The sequence below is a fragment of the Echinops telfairi genome, unplaced genomic scaffold (genome assembly GCF_000313985.2).
Source record: "Echinops telfairi isolate 266 unplaced genomic scaffold, ASM31398v2 ScPeMD7_5805;HRSCAF=6673, whole genome shotgun sequence".
Classification (NCBI taxonomy): domain Eukaryota; kingdom Metazoa; phylum Chordata; class Mammalia; order Afrosoricida; family Tenrecidae; genus Echinops; species Echinops telfairi.
In genome coordinates this window covers 1,390,884-1,411,652 of record NW_022109704.1, presented here as the reverse complement: position 1 = coordinate 1,411,652, position 20,769 = coordinate 1,390,884, and the positions used below count along the sequence as shown (strand labels likewise).

General features: G+C 48.9%; 3 protein-coding genes across 5 annotated transcripts in view; 1 reads left to right on the top strand and 2 right to left on the bottom strand.

The window, feature by feature from the left end:
* Window positions 1–1,025, bottom strand: part of MRPL9 (mitochondrial ribosomal protein L9) — a 7,802-nt gene extending 6,777 nt beyond the window's left edge. Inside the window, exon 1 of the mRNA XM_045295637.1 lies at window positions 1,010–1,025. Coding sequence (XP_045151572.1) covers window positions 1,010–1,025 — 16 coding nt within the window. The remainder of the gene's footprint in view (window positions 1–1,009) is intronic.
* Window positions 1,026–1,406: 381 nt separating this feature from the next.
* On the top strand, window positions 1,407–5,778 carry OAZ3 (ornithine decarboxylase antizyme 3). Its single transcript, NM_001290458.1, is given in 5 exon segments — window positions 1,407–1,638; window positions 1,862–1,998; window positions 4,001–4,176; window positions 4,645–4,730; window positions 5,523–5,778. Coding segments are annotated over 5 exon segments (708 nt in total). The 5' UTR covers window positions 1,407–1,471; the 3' UTR covers window positions 5,666–5,778.
* Window positions 5,779–7,059: 1,281 nt separating this feature from the next.
* The window catches only part of TDRKH (tudor and KH domain containing), a 20,299-nt gene continuing 6,589 nt past the window's right edge, over window positions 7,060–20,769 (bottom strand). For 2 of the 3 annotated variants that reach the window (XM_045295674.1, XM_045295672.1), the window contains exons 2-13: window positions 15,950–16,096; window positions 15,167–15,273; window positions 14,289–14,478; window positions 12,324–12,463; window positions 11,879–12,212; window positions 10,661–10,821; window positions 10,354–10,526; window positions 9,048–9,112; window positions 8,620–8,771; window positions 8,321–8,416; window positions 8,002–8,092; window positions 7,060–7,837 (exon numbers count right to left, since the gene is read on the bottom strand). In XM_045295674.1, coding sequence (XP_045151609.1) covers window positions 7,785–7,837; window positions 8,002–8,092; window positions 8,321–8,416; window positions 8,620–8,771; window positions 9,048–9,112; window positions 10,354–10,526; window positions 10,661–10,821; window positions 11,879–12,212; window positions 12,324–12,463; window positions 14,289–14,478; window positions 15,167–15,273; window positions 15,950–16,073 — 1,686 coding nt within the window. In that variant the 5' untranslated portion in view covers window positions 16,074–16,096 and the 3' untranslated portion in view covers window positions 7,060–7,784. The remainder of the gene's footprint in view (window positions 7,838–8,001; window positions 8,093–8,320; window positions 8,417–8,619; window positions 8,772–9,047; window positions 9,113–10,353; window positions 10,527–10,660; window positions 10,822–11,878; window positions 12,213–12,323; window positions 12,464–14,288; window positions 14,479–15,166; window positions 15,274–15,949; window positions 16,097–20,769) is intronic. The other variant, XM_045295675.1, reaches the window with a different exon arrangement.

Below are 20,769 nucleotides of genomic sequence, written 5' to 3'. Positions count from 1 at the left end.
TAGTAATTCACTTGTTGTTTAGGTGCGGCTCTCACTGTTAGAAGTTCCCCGCGGGCGGCTAGCTGTATTTGGTAACCTTCACAGCAGCAGATTGCAGGCCTTTCTCTCGTGACACAGAGTGAGTTTGAACCTCCGACCTTTAGGCTAGTAGCTGAGAGCAAACTTGGTCACTTAGGGGCCATTGGCTCATTGTAGGCCCCCACTAGATAGTTGTGGAATAGATGACAGAATGAACATGGAGAGGCCTCAAACTAATGGGCACCAGAACTACATGTTTCTCACAATGCTTTAAAAAACAACAACAATAGCTTTTAGTTTTTGAATTAGTGGCGTGTGTTTGCATGTATTATTTTTTTAAAGGTGGAATTCACCACATACGCAAATCATTCCAAGAATCTAGAGACTAGACAGGTGTTGAGTTGGTGAAGGGGAAGGTAACACCTGTAAGATGGAAAAGAGAAAAAAACGGGGGTAGGAGGTAGGGAACAGGACAAGCTATTTGGAGGCTTGTCAAGTTGTTGGATATAAAATGATGATCTGAAATGTAACCCCCCACCTAGTTTCACGAATTTAAAAATATTGGGGAAAAAAGACTTGAGGAACAAACTCCGTCTACGTGGTTACACCGATTCGGTGCCCCGGTGGTGTAGTGAGTGACAGGGCGGGCTAACTGCAAGGCCAGCTGTTTGAAGCCACCCGCTGCTTCTCGAGTCTGTTCCCGTAAAGATTGACAGCCTGGGAAAACCAAAGGGGAGTTCTACTCTGTCCCGGAGGGTCGCTGTTTGGAATCGACTTGATGGTAGTTGGTAGTTGTTGGTGTGTTTATCACACTGAAAGAGGCCTGGTGACATCGTGGGTTTAAAAAAAAAATCCCATTTCAGTTAACTATCTTATGCTCTGGTACCACCTAGTCTGCATTCCTCCACCGCAAGAACTGGGTGGCACGGAGTCATGCCAGCTGTTAGGGTGTGGGCGTTCCATTTTGCTCCCCCCACCCGTGGCACCGCACCTGCAGTCAGTTTCATGAGCTCTCCGGGGGCCTGAAGGATTTGGTTTGCAATGTCTACCCTACACGGCAATGGAGAAAGCCCAACCGCCTGCAGTACTGCTGGGGGAAGGACCACGAGGGCCTTTGAAGCCTCCTGCAGCATCGGACACAGGCACTTTAGTTGACAGGTCGTGGGAAAGTGTGACCAGGGTCAGGTCCCAGAATCAGGGCTCTGTCCTGACTTTGCCGGTACAGATGTTTGAACCACTACGACAGCCGGGAAAGGGCGTGCGGAGTTGCATAGGAGCTGTGGGTTAGGGGTTAGGGTAGGGTAGTGGCGATGTGACACCTGAGAGTGACTTCAGCGCTGACCCCTTGTCCGTGTCATAGTGCCCACCGGGTCACAATCGCACCAGACTGCTTGAACCTCAGCCTCTCACACCTGAACCTCACTTTGCCGCAGGGAGGCACTGAATTGAGAAGCTGCCTTGTATCAGGTCATACCCCCCTGTTTATTCCCTTTCTTACACCAAGAAGGGGAAAACACGCAACTACCGCTACCCGATTTGGTCTCCATTCGCCTATTACCTTTACTGCTACAAATACCGGATCACCCGCCGGGAGAAGATGCTGCCTTGTTGTTGTAAAAGGTACTTGTTTATAGATACTGTAAGGAAAGCAGTAGCACTTGGAAGACCGTCCTAAGCAGCAGCAGATGCTGGAACTTCTTTGGAATTTGTCCATCTACTTTGCCCGCACAATGGTTGACCCTGCTACCAGAGAAGATCCTGCCAGAGGGTGGTAGTGGAACTAGGAGCCTTTCCTCGTCCCAGACCTTACGCTAATTTGGGCTTCTCTGTTTTTCTCAACCAGCATCACTTACAAGGAGCAGGAGGACCTGACACTCCGGCCCCGTTCCTGCCTTCAGTGCTCCTGAGTCCCCAGTAGGCCTTCAGGTGGGCAGAAGCACTGATCAGGGGGACCACAAGCAGCTAAAAGAACTGTACTCGGTACGTGGATGGTGGGCTGGGGCTGCGACACCGCAAGCTCCTTGTTCAGTTAAACCTGTGAGTGCCGGAACTCGACGAGACGGCCGTTTCTCTGGTTCTCACAAGCCTTCCTCCTCTCTCACAAGTCTTACCCTGCTTACCATCTTGTCATTTTTCAATTGCTTTCTCTGTGTTTTCAAGTTTTCCTTTTCTGACAGGTTCCTGCCTTACATAGATCCCAGTATTTTCAGATCTTACTGTACAACGAGACCTGCAGAGGAGGGCTAGTAATAGCTTGAAAAAAATGAAATATCGAAAATTAAAGCCAGGTGGAATCTTGGGGTGCATATGTAAAAGCTATGTGTTTTACGGACTAGGATTCTTTGGTCCAGACCACACTAAATTCCAAACCAAATCCATTGCTGTCCAGTGAACTCTGACTCCCACGACCATATAGGGCAGAGTCGAACTGCCCCTTAGTGTGGGCAAGGCTGCTATCTTCACAGCAGCAGACTGCCAGGGGAACAGCAGGCGGGTTCAAGCTGCTGCTCTTCCCGTTGACATTCAGGTGCCTCATCGCTACACCCCAATGCCACCAGGGTTCCCAAGGCCACATGGCTGGTGGTACAAATCGGGAGGAAAAGAAGGGAAATAGAGCTGTGTATTAAGACGTTGGACAGGGCAAGATATGACAAAATACCCATTTATAAACTATCAAGGGCTCACGAGGGAGGGGGGAGCGGGGAGGGAGGGAAAAAATGAGGACCTAATGTCGGGGGTTTAAATGGAGAGAAAATGTTTTGAGAAACGATGTACAAATGCGCTTTACACAATTGATGTGTGTATGGATTGGGATAACAGTTGTATGAGCCCCTAATAAAATGTTAAAAAAGAAAAAAAAAAAAAAAGACTTCTAGACCCCAAGCCCATCTGTAAGATAATTGGACAGTCCCTCTCAGAAAGGCCACAGGGAAGGGATGATCAATCCAGGGTGTGGTAAAGCGCTGATGAAGCACATCACCATCTTCTAGTTCTATCATGTCCCCCCCCTTACTATTATGGTTTTTGTTTTACCCAATTTAATTGTTAGATTTGTGTAGGTTCATTTGTATATTTGAGATTGTTCGATACATGAAAGTCAAGATAGATAACCCTCCAGAAACAGTAAGGGGAGTAATGATTCCCTGAGGGAACAAAAAGAGATGGGGGAGGGAAGAGGGGAGAGGGAGCTGATAGCATTGATGACTATATAACCCCACTCGGTGGGATCACACAGAATTTTACGGGGATGGATATATTGGATGTGTAAGATATGGCTAAATAAATAAATAAGGGTTCCTGGGGGGTAGGGTGGTGGGGGAGGGGATAAAAGGGAGCTGCTATCAAGGAGTTCAAGAAGAAAGAAAATGTTTTGAAACTGTGTGTGGTAGCGATTGCACAATCCTGCTTGGGGTGACGGAACTATACAATGTATGATACCTGTGAGAGCTCCCGATAAAAGGCCTAAGAAAACCCAACTGAACCACTTCCAGGCTATCACGTTACATACATGGGAAGCTGGGACTGGAATCCAGAACTCCCCTGCTTGTTCTTTCCCCCCCGCTTGTTTTTGTGTATTTTATTTCATTGAGCCACATGGCTTTGACTTCTACATGTTCCATGTGAAAAATGAGAGACTTTAGAAGAAAAATCCAGGGGAAACTGATAAGGCGGCGTCCGTGCAGCCCTGGGACGAGGCGAGTAGGCAGTGATACCTGCATCTCCTCGGTTCTAGATTGAGTCTGGTGCCCAGGAGTCCTTAACAGAGATGGCTGTTAGGTCTCAGGCCTGAGGAGTCAGCGAGTCTCTAAGATGCTCCCAGGCCACCCATCAGCCCCCTCCTGCTCTACATACACACACACACACACACACCGCCACTACCCTCCCCACCCCCCACCCCCCCCAAGCTCTCTCTGCCAGAGACCTGACTGGGCCTAGATGAGCAGAGATGGTTGCTCTCACATTTACTCCTGACCTCTTCTAGGCTGGGAACCTGACGGTGCTAACTACTGACCCCCTGCTCCACCAGGACCCAGTGCAGTTAGACTTCCACTTCCGCCTCACCCCCCAGACCTCTGCCCACTGGCACGGCCTTCTCTGTGATCATCGACTCTTCCTGGATATCCCATATCGGGCCTTGGATCAAGGCAGCCGGGAAAGGTGACTGAGCCTGGATGGGAGAGAAGGGCAGGGGCGCCCCCTCTGGTCACATGGCAGTCAGGCAGCGGGTGTAGGGACCGGGACATGTGCAGACCACCTGATAATGCAGCCAAACCTGTGAACGAGCTGGGCTCCCAGTGCCAGGCTCCAGGGGCTATGGCTCAAGGGAGGTTGCTGGACTCCAGAGGTGGAGACACAAAAGCGAGAACCCTATACCGATGACAACAGCAAGTGCCTTCCTGCCAGCAGTTTGCCTCTCTGAAGCAGTCCCTCCACCGCCCCTGGCTTGTCAGTCCCGTAATGTGCAATCTTTTGGCTTCAGAGAAAAATCCACCAAATCTAGTTTGGCAACTCCCAATTCCTTTTGCTTTTGGAAAGAAAAGCTGACCAGTAAGGTTGCTGATGCTTACTGGGTGCATTCTGGGCTGGCTTACCATTTCTTTAATTGTGCTGCCCTCTGGCCCCTAGCTTGACAGCCACACTGGAGTACGTGGAGGAAAAGACCAATGTGGACTCTGTGTTTGTGAATTTCCAGAATGATCGCAACGACAGAGGTATCTGCTGGCCTTCCTTGTGCTCATGGGAGTTCCTCCCCCTCCCTTTTAAAAAGGGAGCTCTCAGGCACTTGTGGGGGTAAGGCCCCTAGCATTGTCCCTTCAAGGCACATCTGGATTACCAGGATGCCCTGCAGGGCAGATCTGAGGCAAACTGGGGAAGCACCGGGGAACTAAGAGGCCTTCTCGGGTACAGTGGAAGAGTGGTAGGGTCTAAGTGTAATCAGGCACAAAGCCAAGAAAGGAAATCACATAGTTCTTTGGAGCCTGTCATAGAAGCAGCACCAGGTCTTCCCGTTGAGTGGTAGTTCTGGGTGTGACAAAGGACAGTTAACCACCATTCCTGCTCCAGCGCTTACTGTGTGTCAGCAGCCAAACCGACACTTCAGACATCTCCGCTTCCAGCCCGAGAGGAGCTGTGTGCTCCGGTTCACAAATGAGAGCCCTGACCTTTGGAAGCCGGGCTGATCATGTCACCCCTATGCTGCACTGCCCAGCATCCCTGACAGCTGCCCCTGGGGGAAGAACCCTGCCTCTAGGGCAGCCGTTCTCAACCTGTGGGTCGAGACCCCTTTGGGGGTCGAATGACCCTTTCACAGGGGTCGCCCAATTCATAACAGTAGCAAAATGACAGTGACGAAGTAGCAGCGAAAATAATGTAATGGTTGGGGGGGTCACAGCACGAGGCACTGTATGAAAGGGTTGCGGCATCAGGAAGGTTGAGAACCACTGCTCTAGGGGAAGAGAGATTGAGCTCAAGAATGCCAGTAATTTCTTCTCTTCCTTCCACAGGTGCCCTACTGCGGGCCTTCAGCTACATGGGCTTTGAGGTGGTCAGACCAGGTCACCCTGCCCTCCCTCCCTGGGACAATGCCATCTTTATGGTGTACCCCCTTGAAAGGGACAATGGCCACCCGCCCAGTGAACCTCCCTGAACATGCTTATTCACAGGCTGCCAGGGGCGGGGAGCCTGGAGGTGAGAACCAAGCAGGCAACATGTGATCCGGGATCCTCTCCTCCAACCTAGGAATAAAGGGTAGTGCAATCCTCCAGTGTTTTTCTTTGGGGTGGGGAGGCAGTAGGGTTCATGTGAATAGAACATTAGCCTGAATTCGTTGTAGGATAAGCACTAAATGATTGGTCGCCTGAACCTCTGCCCCAAAGTTGGTTGCCGGTTTTATTTAATTATCATCTATTGAGCACCTGCCAAGGCCCAGGCCCCAGCGTTAAGGGCCTCAGACTGCGCCTTGTTGGGACGTTTTCCTAGCTGTAGAGCTCCAGTTGGAAACCAGGAACCTTTGCAAGGATCCCTTGGTCTTTGCCTCAAGGGGAGGAGTTCAACCAAGCCAGAGTGGGTAGGTACCCCAGGAGCAGGAAAGTGCCGGCTGTGCTTGGCTGTCACCTGAGTAAAGGTCTCCCTACTGGACTTTTGAGAGGCAAGCTGCACTGGGAAGGACTCTTCCTTTCCCACAGCAGGCAGTCCTGGGAACATGTGCCCTGGGGGATGGCAGAACAAAGGCGGTGGGGGTGGGGGTGGTGGGACCCTGGCGGCTGAGGGCCACGTGGTGTCTCAGCTGAGCCTCTTTGCAGGGCAGGGTGTGCTCCAGGAAACTCGGGACGCCCCACGATTCCTGAGAGATCACCCTCACTACTTCAGCACAGGTGGTCTGCTACTTGGTAGAGGTTTTTCTGAGAACATAAAGCCGCTGTATCGATCAGAGAAAAGACGGTCACCAGGTAGGAGTCACAAGAGACTTTACCATGAATCCCTATGTTACAAAAAGGACAAAACGTTTTCCAGTTTATCTTGCTTGGTCACCCACTTCATTAGCCATGGTCGCTCCACGACTATACATTTAAAGTACCAGCCCCGTGCGCAAGGGAGCCCCAGTGGCACAGTGGGTTACTAGTTAGGCTGCGAACCACAAGGCGAGCAGTTCGCAAACACGAGCCTGGACTGACTGGACGTCAGCGAGTTTCACCATTCTTGGCCGAGCTGCTGGACTGTGTGCGCGCGCGTGCGCGCGCTCGCATACGGTACTCACTGCAGTGGTGGGGAATCTGATCTCTGCCAAGGGTTTAGGTGTTTATCTGCACAGACTTTATTGGCTGAGGGCATGTTCCCTGGAAGGAGGGTGGGGAGGGGAGTAGGAGCAACACCTGCTTTTTAGGTGGGGCCCTTGTGTGAAGTCACTTTGACTAGATTTTAGTTTCCAGAGACCTTAGTCAGTCGGCTTCTGCCTTTTGATCCAATCAGCATTTTAATTGTCTTGAGAATTTTATTCAGCAAAGAATCCCCCCAAATGATTTCAACAGCCACATAATGTTCTGTCGTTCAATGAGTTGCCTCTTTAAAAAAATTTATTATTATTTTGCCTCTGTCTTTCTACCTGGTTTTTACTAAAGTCTTCAGGGAAACAGCAGGAGCACTGCTTCAGAAGTCCTGGGCTCCAGGAGCGTGTCAGCAGTTGACGCTGGCGTGGGATGGGGTCACTATTCTCTCCCCTGCTCCCTGGCTAATTTCTGCTTTTTCCTTCTGACTCGCTGCAGTGCTGGAGTCCCCAAACCTCTCTTACCCAGAGTCAGATGTCTGCAGCTTCATCACGTCCAGTGACCAAAATCCTGGCTGTTTCCCAGCTTCCAAAAGGACACAGCCTAGTGTGGATGGGCATCATGGCAGGGAGGGGGCTGGGGGGACCCTGATGCTGAACAGGCAGGAAGTAATAATGCAGCGGTATTCAAACACTGGGAGGGAGGGGTGTGTGTGTGTAAGTGTCTATCACACATTTGCTGGTAGTCCAGGGCAGGTGTTCACAAGGTAGATTGTGTGTAACAGAGGAGGGACTGCAGGGGACCTCTTTTTTTTTAAATCATAGCTGCTTCTCTCCTGTCAAAGACATGCACAGCTTGACCGGGCTCTCTCTCTGAAAGCAAGTGAAGCTGCAGGAAGTGCTGGGAAGAAGCAAGAGAGGGGCGTGGGGAAGGGGGCCCTGGTTGTTAGCCCTCGTGACTTTCCTGCTGTACAGAGGACCGCACAGCCGCTGGGCAGGGACTTCAGAGCACGTAGTCGTCTTCAAGGTTGTCATCGCCACACAGGGAGGCCGCTTCTAGTGGACAGAAGCGAGGAGAGAGAGACAGTGACCTGTGCTAGCTGGCCCAGCTGTGAGGTTCCAGGGGAAATGGAGGCCTCTTGCGGTCAACAAGCTGGTGAAGCTGTGACGTTGCTCAGCTTGCAGAAATTGAGAGGTGGTAGAAGAAACACTGTTTGTACCTGATAAGCTGAGGCAGGACAGGGTATGTGCCATCTCTCCGGGGCTCCTCTTGGACTCTGGGAACATGCTGTCTAGAGAGACATCAGTGGCCTGATGGGAAAGAAACAACAGGAAGAAGTTTTGGCTGGTGGAAGAGGAGAGGCCGCCAGTCATATTTCCCGAGCATGGCTCCTGTGGGGCACAGGCGTCCTTGATCGATACATGGGGCAACTCTGAGACCCCTTAGGAAAGCGCCCTATGAAACGCCATGACTAGAAGCCCTCTGGTCTCTCAGGCTTTGGGTTGGCTCTGAAGAATGACTACAGGGCCCATCATTACCTGCAATGCGTCAGGGACAGCTCCGTTTTCTTCCATTTCTTCAGGAAGTTCAATTGCATATCCTTTTCGAACTAATTCTAATCCAATATCACATTTCTGAGAGGAAAAGAAAAAGTGATGTTCTTTTGGAAGGAAAGAAAAAGGAGAAAGGGCAGAGGAGCCAGCTGCGATTTTAAAGACATCCCACAGGTGAGAGTGGTGGGGTGGGGAGCAAGGAGCATCGTGCCCGACGTCGAGGGAGGAAAGGAAAAACGAGGCTGTGCACACTGCAGAGACGAGCAAGCGAGCCCCAAGCTTACCTTCCCGTTGCTGGTGTCATATAAGTAGATCTTTGGCCAAGTTGAGACCCCGCTCTGGACATAGCTAGAGATCTTGGCCACCAGGGGGGTCCACTCAGCACAGTGAGTGAGTCTGTCAAACTCATCCAGAGCCGCCTCGTCCCACTGTTCACCTAGCAAAAGATCGCAGAAGAGGGCCAGGGGGAGTCCGTGCTGAGGGAGCGGGTGGGGTGGGGGTGGGGATTCTCTAAGGGCAGGAAAGGAACCTTGGCCGTTCCTACGCTAGCAAACCCCTCTGGCTTCTCTGGCTGGGGAGAGTCTGCCTTGCAGGCAGGTTTCTGGTCACTGCTACTTAGTGCTGGTACCGAACCGGAAGTCTGGGGAACGGGAGCACTCCCGACATTTATTTTACCCAGAGGCAGGGGCCCGAGGCTGTGTGACCCATTTACCTGAGGGGGCGATTTGTGCCAGACTACACTCTACTGCTTGAAACGGAAGACTTAGGAAGTCACTCCTAAGGCAAAAGGAGAAACTCGTTAGGAACCTAAAGCCAGATCAAACCCTGCCCCCTACCCCCAACTCACCGCCACTGAGTTAATTCTGACACATAGCGACTAGAGGACGGGGTAGAACTGCCCCTGTGGGTTTCCGAGACTAACTTTTCACAGGAGTAGACAGCCACGTAGTTTCCCCATGGAGCAGCTGGTGGGTCTGAACTGCTGACCTCGGGGTGAGCAGCCCCATGTGTAACCAACTAGGCCACAAGGCTAAGTAAAAAAGGTACTGCTGCACAATCACAGAAACCTTTGTTTAACAAGAGTCTCAGCGTAAAGCTGCTGTTTCTTGACCTGTCCTCCGTGGGGGGGTCTGTGCACCTGAAGGCTGTGTTTCCGCCTCTCTCAGCTCCCCTGAACACAGGCCCTGTGATTTACATGGGGCCGAGACAGCAGTTTTAGCATCTGCCAGGGACGGAGTTCAAAGCAGCGCCATCTGGGCTGTGGGGGTGTAAGTGTCCCCGTGGAATCCTCACAGGACAGCCCTTGCAGGCGGCGTGGGTGCGTTGTCATGACAGAGAAATAATTCTCAGTGTAACTTCCCAGGACTTTTCCCTCACCAATGCAGTCTTCAATTCTCCTAGAAGTTCTTCCTAACAAGTCGATGCAGTCACCTGGTGTCCTTCAGAAAAGGGTACTGCTATGACTCCTTTAGAGCCTTAAAACACAGCCGCGCTAATCTTCCAGACGGACTTCTCTGCCGGAAATGACCATATATGCTCTGTTTAAGTCAAGTTTTCCAGCACATTTTTATGCAGTTTTTGTGGTAAAGTTAGGTGCCTCGATTGATATTTGGGTCAGCTTATCCTCGAGTACATACGGTAACTGGCCCAGCGGATGTCCTTGGAAGGTACTATTTTGGTAGAACTTTTTAAGGTACTCTAATGAGGCGGAGAGCTGTCTACAGCCATCCACCAACTGCAGCGCTATGCTGAAGCATGTTTTGTGTGGAGCCAGCCTGTGCAGGGATGAACCGGGACCCTGGCAGCTATATATATTTTCTTACTCTCACATTCTTTGCTTTTAAACAGAACCAGCTCACCCAGTGTGAGGAAACAATCACAGGCTCTCGATTAGGGGGGGCTCTTCCACATTCCCCTCAAGATGAGGGTGAGTGCCAACAGCTCACCAGCCTAGGGCCAGGGCCAAGTCAACAGTTGGGCTGGGCTTTGAGGCCGACCCTGCCCATCTCCACACTGACCTGAGGGTTCTGAGGTCCTTCAGTGGGCACTCTCCATTATCGCCAAAGTCAACAAAGTAGAGGTCCAGGTTCCCATTCTCCAAGGTGCCAAGGACTCGGGCTCGGTACCAGGACCCGTTCACCGGTAAAGGCGCCGCTACAATGTCTCCTACTTGCACTGTCAAGTCTTCAGGCTACGTGAGGACGGAGTCAGGAGTGAGAATGTCACCAAATAGGAAAGCCAATACCAGACGGACGGGGGAGGGCATATCCCACAGGAAACGGGAGAGACTATCACAGAAGGGAGACAACATGGCGAGCAGCTCACCAGACTGTCCTCGTAGTGTTGGGTCATCTCACTGACAAGCTTGTCCAGCTGCAGGCTGCGGGAGCCTATGATCTGGATCCAGAAGTGGTGAGGGTTTTCCGAGGCTGAGACATAGACCTCCAGGTACTCGTCGGCATGGAAACTGAAGTCGGGACTGGGGACTGAACACAGGGAGAGGATGATGGCCTCATCAGAAGCATCTCTGGCTGGAAGGAGGATGGGTGAGGAAGGCACACATACCAAGTGGCTGTTGACATTTAAAATACTGCTGGGATGACAACTGGAGGAATCGTTTAAGACCACCGCCTTACGGGAAGGTGCTAACCTATCTTCTGTACCTGTCTGTGTCAGAGTTAAGACGATGGCTTAAGTTCTTAGGCATGTGCCATATGCAGTCACATCAGTCACCGTCTATGCCAGTGAGTCCCCCACAGGCTGGCTGCGGCATGGGTCTGTGTAAGGATAATATACGTGGGCAGCAACAGACTTGGGTCTGCTCCCAAGGCCGCCATCCCCTGACTCAGGGACCTTGGGTGACTCCATGAGCCGCTTGGGGCCGCCCTCTTTCCTGCCCATCCCAACACCACACACCGAAGAGAATGCTCGGAGGAGCCTTCTCATTCTCCTTGAACAGTAAGCATCTTAAAATAGTAAGAGAAGATGGAAACCAGGCCGCGTATTTCAACTTGTTTAATCACATAAGCGTGGGGCAAGAAGGCCATGTCAATGCAATTCTTTGACAGGGTACAACTCAGACTACTTTTCTATTTCCATCTAATTAAAAAAAATTTTTCCCCATCTATTTTTTTCATCAACTGGCTTATATTTAGAAAAAATAGTACTTTAACTCTACAAATACTAGGTAAAATATTGTCAGAAAAGCAGAAGCAGGTGACAGATTTGTAAATGTAGTCAAGAAAATAGAAACTTTTAAAAGAGGACATCTTATTTAGGGTCATGAGGAGCCCTGGTGTGTAGTGATTAAGCACTCAACCGCTAACTGAAAGGTTGGCAGTTCAAACCCACCAGCCACTCTGTGGGAGACAGATGTGGCTTCCGGAAAGACGTCAGCCTTGTAAACCTACAGAGCAGCTCTATTCTGGCCTCTGCGGTTAGCGGCTGGGAGTCAGAATGTGTCAGAGAGCCGTTTGGGTCTGGTTTTGAGAGCCAGCACTTCCATCTTTCATAGGGCTATCAGGTTCCCTCTCTGTTACATACTTTCAAACATGGACAGCTGTGGACTGGCCTGGGCTCCACACTGCTGCTCAAAGCCATCACCATTGGGCCTCTCCCAGGAACCTTCTTCCTGCTGTGGCCCTACAACAGTTATGTCGCCCCCTCCTCGGTGGGGAGCCACAGACATCAGTACAGCTTGCTCCGCTGAGCCAGAAGCGCTCCTCCTCCACACGGCTGGCTCCCCGGCTCCGCCTGGCCCTATCGCGTCCTCTCGCCTCACACTGATGGGCTGCTTGCGTGGAACTCTAGTTTCTGCAGAATGAGCAATTCTCTTCCGAAGTTCTTCATCTTCTGACACTTTATCCAGGATCAACTGCTGTGGAAAAAATGAAAAGGGCGCTGTCTACAGGGGCGGCTATTCTGACCCACAGCAGTGTGGAGGGCACTTTTCATCCTCGGGGACCGTCCAGCGCCACCAGCTACTTGCCTTGGCCGTTTTCACTTCCTTCTGCGTTCCTGTGATTTTTATAAGTCTCGACAGTAGCAGTGTCCCTTCTGCTTCTTTGTCACAGGTAATCTTGGCTCCAGAGGCCTTACAGATGGCACGGATTGTTTCACCACCTCTCCCTGCAGGGGACAAACACACTCCTGTCCTTTTCTCCCCTTCAGACTACTCCAGAAAGGGATCCGTTATCATAACCACATGGAACAAAAAGTAGACTGTTGAGTGAAAACCAGGAGCTTCCGAGAAGGGAATTCTATTCAGACTGATTTGGTTTCTTTGGGGAAAAATGACTTGCTTTTAAAATTTTATTTAAATTCTGTTCTTTGGCTAGGCTAATTTTTTTGTGTCATTTCTTTTTTTTTTTTTACACTCAGTAAGGCCAGATTTTCCATTCTCAGCTCATAATATGAAGTGCTACATGCTGTTTGGACACGGGACCAAAGGCATGCATTTCTCTGCCTCCAGGGCAGCAGCATTAAGGGGTGTTCTGGGTCAGGGGTCAACAAGCCTTTGAAATGGAAGAGCCAATCCTGTCCCTCACAACAATTTAAGAATTATTTGAGAGACATAAATATATTTTTACAAACAAATGAAATCATCATAATATCCTTTAAAATTTTTTCAATTTTACTTCAGAGCCACATGTATGAGGGGGTACCCCCCCAAAAAAAGACAGAAAAAAGCTCCCCTGGGCAGAGCTTTTGTGGTACTCATTTCCCCACTAGGAGAGCATATCAGGCAACTGACTGAGTGAGTGCACTCAGTGGCATCACCTGGGAAGGTTCTCTCTGGTAACTGAACATTTTTCATAAAAGTTTTGCCCAAACCTTTTTTGTGATGGCTGATTTAATAGAACAGCGTGTGGCTGTGAAATTTTGTTTCCTGCTTGGGAAAAATGCTGTAGAAACTGTTGAGATGTTGAACACAGCTTACAAGGGCAGTGCTATGAGGAAAACTCAAGTGTGTGAGTGGTTTTCTCATTTCAGAAAAGGTGAACTGTCAGTTGATGACAAACCTCATTCTGGACATCTGTCCACGTCCCACATGGAAGAAAATGTGGACTCAGTGCATTTGGAGTTCATTCTACCAGCTCAGACTGGTCTTGTTAATCAAACTTTCTATTTAGAGGTCCTGAAAAGATCGTGTAACAAAAGTGACCTGATTTGTGACAGATGGGGGACTGCTTTTACCACCATAACAAAGCACCTGCTCATGCAGCCATTTCAGTGCACCAGTTTTTGGGAAAAACAGCAATGCCTCTCTTGGCCCACACACCTTACCCGACCTCAGTCCGTGCGACTTCTTTTTGTTTCCATGAACGCAGCCATGAAAGGACAGTGATTTGATGACGTACAAGAGGTGAACAACAACAACAACAAAACGAGGGTAGTGCTGTTAGCCATCCAAACAGATGAGTTTAAAAAATGTTTCCAAGAAAAGAACCACAGATTTGAGAAATGTATTAAGTGTAATGGAGAATACTTTGAAGGTGATAAGACTGTTTTGTAAAAAAATTTAAATACGTAGCTTTGAAAAATGAAAAAAAAAATTCCGGGTTTTTTTTTTCGGTGCCCCCTCATATGTATGGGAAGAGCTGCGTGTGGCTGGTGAGCTACAGTCTGCATTGCCTGTTCCAGGGAAAGCATGCAGGGAGGTTCTCCGTAACACTGTCTTGAAAGGCCAGGGATGTTAATGTATGAGCATCTTTTTGCTTCTCTTAGAAAATCGATCATAAGGTGAAGGCATTGACCTGAACCCTTCAGATCTCAAGGGAACGGGTTTCGTTTCACTCAGGGTTGTAAGTGAAAAGGTAAAATTCTGGTCTCGCTGACCCTGTCTTCTGGTCTCAGCAAGGTGAAGGCAAGTAGGTTAGGAAAAGCTCTTGGGAAGGTGTGAAGGGACAGGTCCAGAATAAGGGGAAAACAAGAGGCAGCCATCCAGCCTTACCTATGATTCTGCCCACAGATCTCTGGGGAACCGAGAGCTGCTCAGACACTGGGTTATTCTGCGTCAGGATCTGGCGGATTGCAGCTTTGGCCTTGCACACCTGAACAGGAAACCCACTTATGAGCAGCACCCGCTCATCGCCTACATCCTCTGTGTCCACATCAATCCGAGCACCTGTCTGCTTCCGCAGCTGCAGAGAGAAGGACACACAGACATTCTGCAGGGCTTGCCCACAGCCCAGCCAGAGACACCGACCTACACCAGTGCCCACGGCACCAGCTTAAGCAGGTGGCTAACGGCAGTCCTCGTTTTCTAGTACTTGGAGGGAGCTTTAGAAAACCTCGTGGAAAAATCCCACGGCCCTTTCTTTTTTCCTCTCCGTTATCCTTTCGTTCCCCTTGTCCACAAACTTGTTCAAGCCCCTCTAAGTAACCAAAATGGCAGTTAATGCAACATGCTTCTCATTACATTAAGAACTCCTTTCTCTTAATTTTATTTGAATTAGAGAATGAGGTATCTTGTTTCTTGGTATTCCAAACGAGCAGCAGAATATAGCAAAAAATTCCATGTAGATGCTTTCCCATTATTTACTGCCAATGAGTGATTTCATTAATATCACAGGAGAAAGGAATGGTTCAAGTTATAGCAAGTTGAGTATCAAATCAAAAGCCCTATTTCAACCCAGCTCATTCACAAGCTACAGAGAGATACTCATCTCCAAAAGGAAACTGCATGGTTTGCTAAAAAGCCCTTATTACACATACAGTATATTTAAATACACATACAGTGAATGCATTTTGTGAGGTAGGGGTGGAGAGAAGACAAAAAAATAAATACCACCAATCCCTGGGAAAGCCACTGCTGCTTCACACTCCTACCTGTTTAATATTGGCTCCTTGCCGGCCAATGATCAACTTCACAGAGTCCTGGGGAATCCGCATCTCGACCTCGATGTCATCTTCACTTACAAACGTCAGCCGCTCTTCTGCACAGACCACGGGGCATCAGAGCAGATCTAGGTCAAGCCCAAAGCTGCCCCCAGCCCCACCTCTGGCCCCCAAGCCTGGCTGTCAAAGAGCAACTGAACCAAGAGCTCGGCTGAGGACTGCAACCACAATGACGGGAAGCAACGGCTCCGCGGGACTTTCAGAGGCCCTGAGAGACCAGTGGGTCGTGCCCGCTAGGATGCTCCAATGGAGGGCACACCAGGCTCTGTGAGAAAGGGGAGCTGGGCAATGGACAACCCACTAATCTCAAGGCAACTCCTGGCGAAGAGAATGCCAAAAGTTGCCCAAGGAGTCCACTGGGCTCCGAGCTTCTCCTGGCTATATGTCCTCAATATTTTAACCCTCTGGGTCCTGCTTATGGGAAACCACCTTCCCTAATAGCCTGAACAGCCAGGAGCATGTTAAGGAGAAGCGCAAATCTAAATGTGAGATAACCCATGGCAGCAGTGATACTGCTAACGGGGACCAAACAATGCCATTAGAAAATGTTTTCCTTGTAAAAACAAATAAGCAACCAAATTATTTCGGTGTCAGGTTCCTCAGAGAAAGTGAGCTACATCCCAGCAAATATAAACAAGCCTGGAAAGGGAAGAGTTTTCATTTCAACTCAACAGGGCCGGACATCTCCACCCCACAGCCCCGGCGTTCACATACCTCGGCTTTCCTTATACCTGCGGTACAGGATGTAGGCAATGGTGACACTGGCCGGGATCCCCAGGCCCAGGGCTACTTTCTGAAGAGTGGACAGGTTGGTCCAAGAAGTCCGTTCAGTGGACATTTTCTGCTGCACTGACTCACATTCTGAAACAAGCACATGGGAGTAAAGGCAGGCCAGCACCTTCATCCGATACTGTGCGACTGGCAGGGAGGCACGGAACTCCTGGCACGAATCTTCAGAAGGATACTGCTGCCTGCTTTTCTATCCCAAGAGCCTCAGTCGACTCCCAACATTCCCTTTAAACATTCTTGGGGTGTACAAGAGCTTAGCTGCGCGCGCGCGCACACACACACACACACGAAGAAGATGCTTCAGGAAAGCTATACAATGATCACAGTTTTAAATGACAGAACAAAACAAAATGAATACATTTTAAATATATATATACATTGATGTTCCACAGCAAACTATTTAAAATTCCTTGTCTGTGCCCTTCTATGCCTCCAGGTCTTTCCGACAGCTACTGTCTTATGTGGGGTTCCATTTCAGGCTAGGGAAGGCCTTACTGTGTCCCCTCTTGGGAACAGGGTCTTAGTTGCTAACTCTGGTTACTCAACAACCAGCAGTGAAAAGGGCGCTGTCCTGTTCCTGTGCCAAAGGCCCGCTTTCCAGAGAATTGACTGAGCAGGGGGATGCGGCCTCATCTCCCTGGCTCCACCTCTCTGAGGCAGGAAGACAGCCCTCTCCTCTACACATACTCTCCTCTAGGCTCCGTGTCCTTGTTTCCTCTGCCCATTTCCCTAGAGGGTCCTCCTGAGGCTGGGCTCAGCTGTATCCGTCCCTACTGAGGGCCACTTTATCCACACCTACAGGTCCCCGGCTATCCATGCATCAATGCCTCCAGAAACCCTGCAAGTGACCCGAAGCTGACACGTGGGCCACTGCAATGACCCTCTCACTGGCCGTCTGACCGTGAGGCGCTCTAGCTTCATCTTGTCCCAAACTAATGTGCACACATCCCGCACGGTCATTTCCTTAGTCCACGTACTTTCTCCCCTTAGCCTTGCACACCCTCACTGTGCTTCTCAAACCTCAGTGCCTCCTTTCCCATCTTCCCTTCCCGAGTCCTTGCTTCCTACTTCACGGCGAGTGAAGCATACGGTGAGACTACCCACCAGCTCTCCCCCATCTGCCCCTAACACCCCGTCTTCTCACTGGTGGCCGTGGATGAATTGGATGTGCCCCTAGCACGGAGGTCTCACAAAAGTGCTGCTCCACCAGCTCTTCTTCCTTTTTGGGCAACAACTTCCCATTCTTTCCTTCCCTTTCCAGAAAACTCAACACAGTGTCCACGTATCTTCACCAGTCTTGAATCCATGCTTACCGCTCGTGTGAAGGGCCAGCAGTGACTTCACACTGCTTAATCTCTGTGGTCAAGTGCTCCTCGCATGGGACTCCCTCTTCTGTGAAACACTTTGCTCACTTGGCCTCCATGGCAGCGCCCTCCCCCTGGGTTTCCTCCTTTCCTTGGCGGCACCCTCAGTCTAGATTCCTTCTAGAAGGAATCTCAAACTTAACAGGCACAGAAGCTTCCCATCTTACCTGCTTCCTAATAGCCTTGCTGCCTCACAAACAGAAATTCTATTCCTTTCACTCAGACTAAAAATTCTAAGTGTGCTCCTGTGGTAGTTCCATAGTTTCATGTCAACTTGAAGCTATGAGTGAAGGGGAGGAGTCTAGCCTGTCAATCAGGTCACAGCCTGATGATGCCTCCTGTGGGCATGACCTCCTCCTAAGAAGGGCCCTGAGAACCTCCCCCTCTCTCTGCTCCACCTTCCTGCTGATGAGCCACTTCAAGTCACACTGGTGGCAGCCAGAGCCCTAAATTTGCATCCACCACCATTGGGTCTACAAGACTTTGTACCAACCAGCCTGTGATATTCCAGCATTCTGCATCATAGTGTGTGGCTGTTTGAGTCTGAAGAGGGATTTATGGACTATTTTCAGACTTATAGAATTGATCTGGACTGGGCTGAGATGTTTGCTTGATGTACAATTACTTCTTGATATGAAGCTCTTTCTTATACACGTGTGTCCCTGGATCTGTTTCTCTAGTCAAACTTGGTCTAACACAGATCCTCTCTTCAACAGCATGCGCAGCCTGTCAACAAATCCTTTTAAGCTCCATCTTCCAATTATTTGGAAGCTGACTACCACTTTAAAAAAATATATTTTATTAGGAACTCTTACAGATATTACAATCCATAGTTCCATTAGATCAAGCCTAATTGTATAATTGCTGCCATCATAATTTTCAATACATATTCTTTACTTCTTGAACTACTTTGATATCAGCTCCCCTTTATGCCCTTTTCCCACCATACCATTCCCCTGAATCCTCATTATATATTATTTCTTTGCCATAATGCCCACCATCCCATGTATCAAAGTATCTGAGTATATGTACTGTTCCTTTTCTTTGAGTAGGGTTATACAGTCATCATGGCATTCAGTTCCCCCTTCCTCCCTTTCTCTTCCTGTATCCTCAGGGAGTCATTACTCCCCTTACTGTGTATCTATCTTGACTTTTGTGCAATGAAAGATCTTGATTGTACCAATGTATATATGCAGGCCCAACAAGATTAGTGAGGTAAAACTATGGCCATAATAGTGGGAGGAGGAAATTTAAAGAACTAGGGGATAGTTGTGTTTCATCAGCGCTCTACTGTACCCTCAATGTATCGCTATATCATCCCTTCCATATGGTCCTTCTGTGAGGGCTGTTCCATTATTTTACAGGTGGGCTTTGAGTCTCTACTTTGCCTATGTTCCTTCATGTCAGTTTGATTACCATATATATTCATGTATAAGCTGAGTTTTTCAGCATTTTATGCAGTTTTTGTGGTAAACTTAGGTGCCTTGGCTGATATTCAATCTTCAGACAACCCTGTAAGCTTGGAAATACTAACCCTATTTCTTCAGACGAGTACATATACTCAGATAACTTATCTGGCTTCTTATCCAGAGCCACAGTTACTGTTTACACAAAACGATCTTACCAGATATCATACCCTCTTTTCTTTTTACCTGCACTCTTAGGAAACAGATTTTGTGCCTTTATTCTTTATCTTGAGTTAACCCCAAATTAAGGAAGCATGTTAAAACTCAAAAAAACCTAACCCACTATAATCAAGCTAATTCTGACTCATCCTGACCCTACAGGACAGAGTAGAACTGGCCCTATGGGTTTCCAAGACTGACTCATTTGGGAGTAGAGCATCTATCTCCCTCCCTGGGGCCATTGGCTTCAAACCCTTAGCCCAACACAGTACCCACTACCACACAAGGCTCTCTTTAGCTAGAAAAACACTCCATGTCAGTGGTTCTCCACCTTCCTAATACCGCGACCCTTTAATACAGTTCCTCACGTTGTGGTGACCCCCAATCATAAAAGTATTTTCGTTGCTACTTCATCACTGTAATTTTGCTACTGTTATGAATCGTCATGTAAGTGGATGATATGCAGGATGTATTTTCACTGTTACAAACTGAACATAATCGAAGCATAGTGATTAAAACAATATCTAATTAGATATTGTGAAATATTTATCTCTAATGACAAATAAATGAAATTTTGTCTTGAAGCATGGTGTAGCACGGGTAACAGTCTTCACGCAGGGTACTTTATCTGCATGTGGATGGCCCGCCTGGAGACAGATAGAGGAGCGGTGTCTCGGTTCCTAAGACCATCGGAAATATGTGTTTTCCAATGGTCTTAGGTGATCCCTGTGAAAGGGTTGTTTGACCCCCAGAGGGGTCAAGACCCACAGGTTGAGAACCACTGATCTAAATATAAAGCTTGATAAATAGTCTGATCTGGTGGAATGCATTCCAAATGCACTATCCCCCTCACATCAAAACAACAAATGAGCATCATCTTGCTCTTTGATTTCCTTTGATGAACCCTTCATGGGGCGAGGTGATGATGGCGTCTTCCCCTGGTTTAATGATGTCTGCTATCGGGTCGTAAGGACAGCACCATGTCTCGTCCCCAGGAATGACTCGGGGAAAAGTCTGGGTCGCTTCCGAGCTGTCCTTTCAAAGCGCGGCATGTTTCCAGCCGATGCTCTTTTTCCTGGTCAGTCAGAACGTGAGGTACACATTTCTCTGGGACCCTTCTCCTTCCCAAATCTTCTGTTAAATTCACTGAACTGATCTCCAAGATCGTCCAGATAGTCCCCCGTCTCTTCAATGGTCCATTGTCTTGAGCACAAATGCATGAATTTTGTTGACATTTCCAGCCCTCCGACAAGTTGACAGATGTCCAGACCAAGGTTTACCATCAATCAACATTTCACCTTTTTTGAAACGAGAAAACCACTTCTACACTTGAGTTTTTCCCATGGTGCTGTCCTTGTAAGGTGTATTCAACATCACAACAGTTTCTGCAGTATTTTTCCCCGCGCAGGACACAAAATCTTCACAGCTGCACGCTGTTTTCCTAAATTGGCCATCACAAAAATGCACTAACCCGGAGCCCGTTGCTCGATGTCCACCTAGCGGGGAAAACGCATGCTAGGAAAGCTCGGGTCACGAGCTTCCCTTTTTTTTTTTTTTGGGGGGGGGAATGTACACTGTGGTATAGATATTTTTTCACAACCATTTTATTGGGAGTTAATCTAGATATATCATTCCACCGTTCAATCACATCAAGCAGTATTATACATTTGCTACCACAATCAGTTTCAAAACATTCTTTTCCTTTCTGAAATCCTTGACTTCGGCTCCCTTTTACTGCCGCCCACTCACTACTCTA